This window comes from Cnephaeus nilssonii (genome assembly GCF_951640355.1).
Source record: "Cnephaeus nilssonii genome assembly, chromosome: 15".
Taxonomy (NCBI): domain Eukaryota; kingdom Metazoa; phylum Chordata; class Mammalia; order Chiroptera; family Vespertilionidae; genus Cnephaeus; species Cnephaeus nilssonii.
Genome location: NC_137086.1, coordinates 61,541,661 through 61,552,645, shown reverse-complemented (window position 1 = coordinate 61,552,645; position 10,985 = coordinate 61,541,661). Strand labels below are relative to the sequence as shown.

The following is a 10,985-nucleotide window of genomic DNA, read 5'->3' as shown; positions in this document are numbered from 1 at the left end:
ACGAGGCTGTGGGTCCGATCACTCTCCATGAGGTCTCCTGTGTCTCCATCAACTCCAGGAGCCCTTCAGAGACTAACACATCCGCAGCTACCTGAGCACCAGAGACAAGAGTGGGCCAAACCCGGCTAACAGTCCTCAGGCCAGCATCCTGTCCTTATCACTATGCCATAGGAAGGGGAGTGACAGGCACACTGATATTCTCCTCTCCTGTGGTAAACTAGCCTGGTGGAAAAGGATGGGGCCAACAGGGAGAGGAAGGAATTTCAAAGGCAGCACGTGCAAAGGCCTGGTGGCTAGAGAGAGGCTTGAGATGGGGACGGTGAGTTGTTCAGGATGTTGGAGCAGCGTGGCAGGGGCAGGGGAGTGAGAGGGTAGCTTGGAGGGGCAGGCTTGGTGTACCTAGGACCTGGGAAGCCATTGTAAGGAGTTTGGCTTTTGTCCTGGGGACATTGGGGTGTACTTATTTTTAAGGACATTTTTAAGCAGGTGGGTGGCTGATGAGAATGACATCTTTGAAAGACCACTTTGACTGAAGAATGGACAGGAGAGAGCTGGGAGCCTGGTGTTTGGTCCAGGGAAGTGATGGCTCAAGCCAAGGAATGGAAGTGGCGACGGAGAAGTAGGAGCAGTCAGGTGGCATTAAGTTAGCGTTGGCCTTGGCCAGTGGCTGGATGCAGGGAGTGGGGGGAGGAAGAGGAGTAGTCAAGGTGGAATCCCAGCCTCCTGAGCAAGTGGCAGGCTGAGGCAGGCAAAACCATGGCAGAAATGTTAGGTCACAGGCTTCAGATTGAAGGGAAGTTGGGGGTTGCAGAATTCACAGTAGAATCCATGGACCTTCCCACGGATCCACTCAAACTCCCTTCAACCTCTCCCATTCAGCTAATTTGACCTTGGATGTGGCTAGCCCTATGTTGTCAAGAATTCCGTGGACTCTTGCAGAGCAGGGCCCAGGCTTTCTGCTGTCTCCCCGGCACCTGCCAGGACCTGCTGGTGCACAGCCATCAGTGCCTCCTATTGCTCCACTGGGACTGTCTCTAGCTTCAGCTATGTGGCCCCTGGATGAGCAGGGATGCAGTGAGAATCTGAGGACCTGTAGCCCGGTCTGAAGCTCCAACCCTCTGCCACAACCTTGTGGAGAGGTGGGATAACTTGGGAACACCAGGAGGTGTCATGCCGATTGCATGGGCTTTCAACCTGAAAGTGCTGCGGCTTTGAGGACAGCTCCTTGTGCACAGCGTAGCTGGGAACCATCAGCTTCTGCCTGGCTGCTTCTAGTGCCGTTACGCCCAGGAGGTCTTCATCCCCTGGGGAAACACAGTCCAGGGTGAGCTCTCAGGGCTGCCTCAGGACATTGAGGTATTTTCCCCATTTTATTATTCTATCCACAAAGACTAGTTTCTGACTGAAAATATGACCAAGACCTGATAGGGACACATGTCTGCCCCAGAACATTCCATGGACCCCCACCTATCCTTAGTGACCCCGGGCCCTACTCTCCACACGTGCGGGCTCTTGGAAATGGCCATCCTTAGCTCTCCCTGCATCCCATAGAGGATGCATGTGTAGAGATGACAAATGGACATATTGAGGGGACAGACAGCCTCAGCTGTGTCTGGGGATCTGGCCTCTAGACCCTAACCTGGTCACAATCTTTCTGTAGGCCTCAAGGGTTGGGTCTTGAAGGTCCCAAAATGCCCATCCAGCTATAGCTTGGGGAAAGGCAGGGGTAAGCTCCATAAAAGCCATACCTGTCTTCTCAATATCCTGGTTGGTCATATGGGCCACATGTAGAGTGATAGTGCACTACAAGGCAAAGACAAGGGAGCTATACGCCAGACCATGCGATCCTTGGCCAAGTGCCAGCGCTGAAACCCAGCCCAGCCTGGTGGGCTCATGCCCAGTTCTCCAGGGTGGAGTGGTGCTGGCCATATTGCAATGCCACACCATGGGGCCTTGTGCAGTCTGGGATGCAGGGAGGTTATAAACTGGTGGTTATATACTGAGAAAAGGAATAGGCAAATGGACAATAGCCAGAGCATATAGAAAAACAGAACTCTGCCCACAATCTGCAGCACGCAGCCCAGGAAACCAAACCAGTGTCTACAGAAACCAGCCCAGACGCAGTGTGCTATAAATTAGACTGACAGGAAGCCAGACCACTAGCTCTAGCAACAATCCAGGAAGCAAACAACAGTGATCAGCCCCAAATGGCCAGGACTTGATTAATAACTGCAACTGCCCTAATTTTTGTCCCCACTTCCAGCTTAGGACTAATCGGAGAAAGCCAAATGTGCACCCTAACCAATCACATAGGATGCCCAGCTTCTAGTGACATCACTTACAGCTTTCCCAGGCCAACAACAACCCATCCACACGCACCAGGAGTCTCCCCTTTTTCTGCTGTAGAGTTTTCCCTCTCCTCTGCCTGCCTTCGAGTCTCTGCCAAACCCACGTGATGGTGGCTGACTCCCTTGCTGTAGCCAGTTCTGAATACATAGCCTTTGCTGGTTCTCATCTGGTTGGTCTTCTTCTGTTTCCACGTGGCTTAGCCACCTCCTCTGTAAAGCCTTCCATGACCTCCAAGCAGAATCATTCATCCCCTCTTGACCTCAGTGACCTAGCTCTCTTCACTCCTGTGCACTGTGCTGGAGCACTTGTGATCGTGAGTGATGCCTACTCCAATAGACTGTGGGTTTCATTCATTTTAGTATCCCAGGCCTAGCACAGTCACAGACACCCAGCAGATGGTCACCTAGATAGTCTAAGTGGGTGGGCGGGCGAGTAGGGAAGTCAGGGAGAAGATGCCAGTGTGATGGGACCCCTGAGGGCAGGACGCAGTCTCTGGATGAGGTCACGGGCCCTCTGCTGGAGCAGAGTAGCCCAGTTTCTCAGGTTGTCACCAATCCTCCAACCACCCTTCCTGGGACCCAACTCACATCTGTGGGCTTCATGGAATGGTTGAGGAGGGTCAGGTCCTTCACAAAAAGAACTTCTCTTGGTTTTACCACTAAGGGCTTGAGCAGTATTGTGACCAAGCCAATGAACCTGGGGAGATAAGGAGCAGGTATGGGAGCCTGAGCCAGGGAAAGGGGTGTCCTTCCCTGTCCCAAGCAGGCCTTTATCTAGAGATGGTTTTCTCTCCTAGAGGCTGTGTTTCCCATAGAGGGGCTGAAGGAAGAACACAGTGATGGGGAGCAGCCATGAGAGGACACAGGATCTCGAGTCTCTGGGAATTGGCTTTGGGGCTCCCTGGGCATTGGGCACCCTAGTTACTGGCTCTGCCTGCCAAGCCCCTTCCCAGAAGCTCTGCTCCCACACTCATCCTGAATGGGAACTATGCCAAATAACAGCTGATTGGGCAACTGATTGGACTGGGGGTGGACACCTGACTGAAACTAGGCCAATTAGATTCTTTCTTGTAGAAATATTGACCTAGGATACCATAGCTTCCATCTCAGTGGATGCTAGTCTCAGCTGCATGGGGCCTTGATGGGATAGACAAAGAGACGCAGAGGTTTGGGAGCCCTGTGGCTTCAGAAGAGACAGGCTGCTCCTGAGCTCCTAGGCTCCTTCCTAGTTCTAGTTGATCTTCACTCCTAGCCTCACTACCCTTCCACAAGTGTCCCCCCCCCCTTTTTTTGAAGTAGCTGGCTGGGGTGGGTTCTGGTCCGTGTGCCTGAATTATGGATTAGAGGCAGGAGACTTGCTGTAGCTTTGTTAGGGAGTCAGGCTCCTGTGCCGCTCTCCATCTTACCTTTCTTTCTTTTCTGAGCACAAGTCCTGAAGGATGACTTGCAGGAAAGAGTCATCCCGTAGGGGGTGGTCCCAGAGGTGCCAAATTAGGGTCTGTGGGAGGCACAGAGAAGTCAGCATCCCTTCTCTACCCTCCCCTTCCCATCCTTCCAGGACAACAGGCTAGCACAGTGTTTCTCTCAACCTGAGGACCCTCCCTCAAGTCTAATTTCCTCAGAGGATGGCTGCTACCAGGGTGCTGGGCATCCTCCCTGGGCCTCCATAGCTTGAACAGCAGTGTCGTGGGCATGTTAGTTAAGAGGTTTGGGGACCAAGGGGTAGTGGGAACATGGATGGATGGAAAGTGAGCAGAGATCCGGCACAGGCAGCCTTGTCTCTGCTTCAGGTTTCTGGGGACATCAGGGTGGCCAGGTTGGACAGGACGGACTACACCAGGGTCCATCCCCAGAGGGGAAGAAGGGCCAGAGCAGCGGTGGGCCGATGTGGCTGCTGCGGCCCTCAGGCCTTCACAGCCTTGTCGGCTGAGAGGCTACTCCCAGGCCAAGATGCCCAGCCTTGGGAAAAGCTGGTGAGGCTCCATGTCCTCTCCCTCACTATTGGGTGTCACTGCCTCCTCTGGGCTCGCCCTGGTACATCTTACTTCGTTCCATGTGGGGTTATTTCCTTCCCCCTCAGAAGTTTTCTTCTTGACATCTGCAAAGACATGAAGTGGCTGGTATTGGAGACAGGAAATATTTCAAAGTCTAGGTTCCAGTGGGGTAAAGAGAGGTGGGAAACTCTAAAAATCTTCGAGTCACCCTGGCAGTGTGGCTTAGCTGGTTGGAGGGTTGTCTTGTACACCAAAAAGTCACGGGTTTGATTCCCGGTCAGAGCACATACCCAGGTTGCTGGTTGGATCCCTAGTCCAGCACATGTGGGAAGCAACCAATTGATGTTTCACGCTCGCATCAATGTTTCTCTCTCTCTCCCTTTCCCTTCCTTTCTCTATAACATTAATAAAAGCATGTCCTCAGGTGGACATTGTGAGGATTAAAAAAACACACAAAAGATAAATCTTCAAGTCTATAATGGCAGGTGTGAAATGGCACTGATTCCTTCTTCCTCGGGGGTTTCAGAATTTCTCACTTTTTATAAGCGTGACATCAGCCCTGGTGACAGATAATGTTTTGTGTTTGTTTCTGTCTCTTCCTGAGTACACAGTTCCCAGCCATCTTGCAGCCAGGTGGGGCCATGTACTGGCCAAAGGGGCATGGGAGGGACGTTCACCACTGCCAGGCCTGGCTCCTAAAACCTCCCACGAGGCTCTCCATTCTCCTTCTCCCTACTGCCCAAATCCACACTCACCACCTGCTGGCAGGGGGACTTTGCAGCCACAGAAGCAAGCAGCTGGTCTCTAAACCACTCAGCAGAGCTGCCTGACAGCGCCATCCACTCAGGGCTTACAGCAAGAAATCAACTTTTATTGTGTTCTGGCACTGAGGTGCAAGGGTTTATTTATTCTCAGAGCAAAGCCTAGTGTACCCAAAGAGACATCCCAACCCATTGATAATGGGTTAAAAGCTCTTTATATGCTAAATCCCCCTCCTCCAGAAATATCTTTAACAAAGAACAGTCTGTAGCCCTGCAAAGAGCCTCTACATTGTTACATTACTTGTTACATTACTTTAAGATTCTTTTCAAGGTGGGGGCTGGGGAGAGAGAGAGAAAGAGAAAGAGTGAGAGATAAATGGAAGGAATCGCATGCTTGCCTCATGTCTCTCTTAGAAAGTACTGTCCTTTGTTTTTGGCCCCAGTCTTCTCACTCCCCACATACCCTGGAAAACCTCATTTGCTTGTAGCTACCTTTCTATACTCTTCACCAATAGATGGTTCATTTTTCTTTTTCTTCTTCCCCTTTTAATCCCAGCTCTTTGTTATGAAGATACTGGTGTCCTGGTGCACGGATTTGTGCACATGGAAAGAAAATTAATTAGAAGGTGGCCGGCAGGGCAGGACTGGGCGAGACAGGCCGGACATACCCTGGAGCCAACCTCCCGTGGTCCCTTCCCAGCCGGCTGCACCTGGGGCAGTGCTGCAGCTTGAAGGGCATCTGCAGAGTGAGCAGGGTCCCTCCAGTAGGTGGGTTCCCTCGACCTGGCCTGCAGGGATCGGGCTGAACCCGGCTCTCTGACATCCCCCGAGGGGTCCCAGATGCAAGAGGGCGGTTCTTGGGTGACACACCCCAGAATCCGGCTCCCTCCTCTCTGGTTCTGAGGTGTGTCACCCGAGAACTGCCGCTGCCAAGTCACCGCAGCTCAAGAGCTCCCGCATTGAGTGTCTGCCCCCTGGTGGTCAGTGTTCATCATACCTACTGGCCAGTCGGACAGTTGGCCGGTCGCTTAGCCTTATATATATATATAGATAAACGCTTTCATTTTCTCTCATAAACCCTTTAACGCCCTCCCTCCCACCTTTCTTGGACTTTTTTCCTTATCTATTAAAAATGGAGACAATAAAACTTCCCTTATTTGCCTCATGCATTTGTTGTGAGGAGCAAAAATCATTATATTTATGAAAATATAAATTTTTGTTGATTATAAAAGTAATTAATATTCTTGGGCAATTTTCAAAAGTTGTAGAAAGAGTTGTTCATATATTATCTATTAAAGTCCTTACATTGGGACTTCCCGTACACACAATCTCGCCTTGTCCCACAACCACATCAAAATTACAACTAAACTACGGAACAACCATCATTGGGAACTGCCTGAAATTGAGCTGAATGGAAGTCCTACAGGTAAGGATATAAAGAAGCCACATTGAGGCTGATCGGAGGGCCAGAGACACAGAACAGGCTGGTCCCACACACAAATGTGGCGGATAAAAACCTGGAGGAATATCTTGGCTGTGGAGGTCACCCCTGAGGGGTGAGGGGTCCCAGCCCCACACCAAGCCCCTCTGCCCAGCGTTCCAGTGCTGAGAAGAGAAGTCCCCATAACTTCTGACTGTAAAAACCAGTGGGGATTGAAACTCAGTGAGACAAGCTGCTGGAGTCCACAGCATTCCTCTTAAAGGGCTCACACACTGCCTTACTCTGACTCACTTCCTCTGAGCTGGGGGCAGGGAGAAGGTGGTAGGGTGGGGGTGGCAGGCAGCAGCTTGAAAGGCACCAGAGACTTATGGGGAGGAACTTAATTGTCTGGTATCAGGGGGAGAGCTGGAGGGATAGCTTTCTCCCAGGCAGAAGTGCTGGCAGAGGCCTTTTCCTTTGATGAGCCCTCCCCCAACAGAGCAGGCAGATGCCATATCTGAGACTCCATCAACCTTGTTAACACTGTCTCCCCCCACACACACACACTGGTGATTCCCTGAGGCCCTGCCCCACCCAACTTTCAGGCCCACCCATGCTATTTCCAGTGGCTTTTCCATACAAATGGCCTATCTTGGCTCATGCTTCAGATTTTCCTAAATTCTCTAAAACAAGCAGCATCTGGTCTCAGAGAGCCCTGTACCTCTAGCTAAGTGGCCCCAGGCCTGGCACTAGCAGCAGCCAGTCTTGGTTCCCAGCTTGATCTCCCCTGGGTACCTCCAAGCCCAGCACAAGTGGCAGCCATTTGCAGATTGCTTTTTAGCTCATGCCATGTGGCTCTAAGCAGGACACAGGCAGCGGCTGACCTTGGCCTGTACATCCTGGGGGCCCCAGAGCCAGCACACCCAGTGGACAGCTTCAGATCACGTTGAAGCACCATCACCAACCACTTCCACAAGCAAGACACTCAAGGGGTGGACTCAGTGGGCACCAATGTCCTGCTGAAATAAGTCTTGCTCTGTAGGTTGCTCTGTAGGGTGGACCCTTGCACAGCAAGGTGGGTGGAAGTCGGTGGTCAGTAGTCACAGCCAGTCCTTGAAGCTGATCGGCCTGGACAAATACCTTCCATTGACATGCCAATAGCAATCAGAGCTCAGCTACAAGAGGAGGGTGTATAACCCACACAGGGGCAGGGTGCACCTCAAGTACTCAGCTTCGAGGAGGCTGTGCCACTGGACCCTAACAGACACCTGCCACATTAGGCCACTCTACCAAGCCTGGGAGATGCAGCAGCTCCACCTAATACATAAAAACAAACACAGGGCGGCTGCCAAAATGCGGAGACAAAGAAACATGGCCCAAATGAAAGAACAGAGCAAAACGCCAGAAAAACAATTAACTAAAATGGAGGCCAGCAATCTACTAGATGAAGAGTTCAAAACACTGGCCATAAGAATGCTCAATGAGAGGGAAGTAGGACTTCAACATGGCGGCTGTGGTACTGGCTTCTGCTAAGGTGACGGCCTGGCCTGGGGCGGGCAGAGTTGAAGGGGGTGGTGTTCGCTCTCTCTAAGAGCCGTCAGCCAGAACCCAGGTCAGTGGCGGCAGCGGCATTCAGGTTCTAAATGGCTTCTAAGAAGTTGGATGAGCATTTTCATGGGACTTTCAGTTACCTTAATGATGTCCCATTTAAAATAGGAGACAAATTCAAAACACCAGCTAAAGTGGGTCTACCTATTGGCTTCTCCCTGCCTGATTGTTTGCAGGTTGTCAGAGAAGAATAGTATGACTTCTCCTTGGACAAGAAAACCATTGAGTGGGCTGAAGATATTAAGGAAATCCAAGAAACCCAGCGGGAAGCAGAGTGTAAGGCCCAGGAAGCAGAAGCTGAAGTGAATTCTAAGAGTGGCCCCAGAGGGCCTCAACAAAATGAGCTTCTCCATCACTCACAGCACAGCCACAATGCCACCTCCTATTAACCCCATCCTTGCCACCTCACCGCACAATAGCAGCCTCACCCGACTTGGGTCAGCAGCAGTGCCACGAAACAGAAAGTTCTCAGCCCACCCCACACAAAGGCAGATTTCAAGCCTGCTCACTTTGAGTGTGAAGAAGACCCATTTGATAACCTCGAGTTAAAAACTATTGATGAGAAGGAAGAACTGAGAAACATTCTGGTAGGAACCACTGGACCCATTCTGGCTCAGTTATTGGACAGTAACTTGCCTAGAGACAGCTCTGGGTCTGTGTTACAGGATGAAGAAGATAAAAAAAATATGAACAATAAAATGGCAATAAATAAATATCTACCAACAATTGAATCTAAAAAACAAGATAAACTAACAAGCAGAACAGAAATAGAATCATAGATACAGAGAATGTTTTGACAGTTGCCAGATGAGAGGGGTGTTGGGAGGGGATGGGTGAAAAAGGTGAAGGGATTAAGAAATACAAATTAGTTGTTACAGAATAGTCATGGGAATGTAAAGCATAGGGGATATAGTCAATAATCTATATATATAAAGCCCTAATATGCAAATAGATCAAACGGTGGAACAACCGAACAACCAGTCGCTATGATGTGCCTGACCACCAGAGGGTGCGCACGGAATGTGGCAGGCATCGGCGGCAGGATGGTGGAGCAAGTGAGCGGGGGCGCCAGACCAAGGCAGGGTGCTGGTCACTGTCATCAGGGCAAGCCTCTGTTGCTTACTGAAAATTCTTTGCTCCCGCACGCTGTGGTCCCACCGGCTGCGGGAAGGCAGGGGACTGGGGGCCATGGGGGGAGGGGCCGGGTGGGGGCACAGAGGATGGGCCAAGACCCGCCCCTGTGCCCACCGCAGCCTCTCGGCCCACAGTTCCTTTCAAGGTGCACGGATTTGTGCCCTGGGCCCCTAGTAGTATAATAACTATGTATGTTGTCAGGTAGATGTGAGATTTATCAGGATGATCACTTATTAAGTATGTAATGTCTAAACACTGGGGTGTACACCTGAAACAAATACAATAATGTATGTCAACTGTAATTGAAACTAAAAAGTGATTTAAAAAATAATAAGATAAAATCCTCACATTGATCCTATGAAGCAGGTACTTTTTTTTCTTTAAACTTGAGTTTGTGGCATAACCCTATTTCATAGAAGCTTGAGAGTAATAATTTGAGAAAAGTATTAATCTTCTCTTTTTTCCATAACCATGCCTTAGTAAAAATGTCAGAATAAAAGAAATAATGGTAATAAAGATAAGTTATGAAAGAACTGGAAGCTCTAAGTCCACCTTAGCTTTCTGTCAGACAGAGCATCTTTCACATAATAGGGCACCAATAATCCTATTTTTTTCATTGAATACGTGTTGCCTCTTGGGGCGTCTCTCTCCCATCCAGACTCCTGGTGCTTACCTCTGAAGTAGACAGACACACAGGGTCTGGGTGGGGGGGTTAGGGGCGGGTTAATCTTGGCCGACTTCACTACAACACGCAACATGTTGGCGACTTCTTTCCTCCAAAGCTTCCTTCTTCGAGCACCTTTGTCCGGGCTAGTGGACCCCTGAGTCTGTTGCGTAGCAATAGAGGTGATGTCACAAAGATGGATAGTTCCCCGTTCTGGGGAGGAATCAAGGGGAATGAGAGGAGGAAGAAATCAGGGCATGAAGTCAGGGGCTTGAGGTGACTAGGCCCCTACCAACAAAACAATATGACTTTTCATTTCCTCTTTCTTTTCTTTATCCTTTTATTCTATCCTTCTGGTTTCAAGATCAAATATAAGGATAATATTTTCTCTTTATACAAGCAAGTTATCTGCAGTGAATTGTTGCCAAGGTCTTACAATTTAGATGAGAAAATAAGAGAAGCGAGGCAATCTGAGCAAAGGGATAGGAAAGTAAAAGACTATTTCAATCATGTTTTAGGAGAAGTCCTGCCTAATGTGTAAGCAAACATTTAGGCCTTCTTTCTTCGGAAGGAAACCTAAGTTCAGATATGAGTCTCTCTTTAACAAAGGAAATTAGCTCTTATGCCCTCTGGGTTTGTAAAGTTAAAGAAAAGTCTCAATGCCATTGCAATTTTGACTGCTTTCAAGGCCTCTTAGCTGAGGATGGAGTTGTGTCATTTGCTCTTGTCTTCCACGTGAAGGCTTTTTCTGCTTGAACATTAGATAAGTTACATCTTATCCAGTCAGTGATTAGTGTGAAAATTAATGCATGTTTAAAAATGCACATTAGTTGATGAAACCACTTGAGCCTTTGCAGGTCTGAACGTGTCTTTATTCTGCCCTTGCATTTGATTGATAATCTGGCTGGGTGTGTCAGTCAGGATGGACTCTGTTATGCTGAGGTAACAAACAAACAAACCCAAAACCTCAGTGGCTCAAAACAATAAAGCCTTTTTTTTTTTTTTTTTTTTAGAGCAGCATTACTAAGGTATAATTCACATACCATAAATTCTGTC

General features: G+C 49.4%; 1 protein-coding gene across 1 annotated transcript in view; it reads right to left on the bottom strand.

Moving 5' to 3' along the window:
- FER1L5 (fer-1 like family member 5) overlaps positions 1 to 10,023 on the bottom strand; it is a gene marked incomplete at its 5' end in the record, with an annotated part of 50,159 nt that extends 40,136 nt beyond the window's left edge. Inside the window, 6 exons of the mRNA XM_079792236.1 lie at positions 1,195 to 1,304; positions 1,749 to 1,803; positions 2,937 to 3,045; positions 3,755 to 3,846; positions 4,394 to 4,446; positions 9,939 to 10,023. Of these exons, the coding sequence (XP_079648362.1) occupies positions 1,195 to 1,304; positions 1,749 to 1,803; positions 2,937 to 3,045; positions 3,755 to 3,846; positions 4,394 to 4,446; positions 9,939 to 10,023 (504 nt within the window). The remainder of the gene's footprint in view (positions 1 to 1,194; positions 1,305 to 1,748; positions 1,804 to 2,936; positions 3,046 to 3,754; positions 3,847 to 4,393; positions 4,447 to 9,938) is intronic.
- Positions 10,024 to 10,985: the final 962 nt, after the last annotated feature.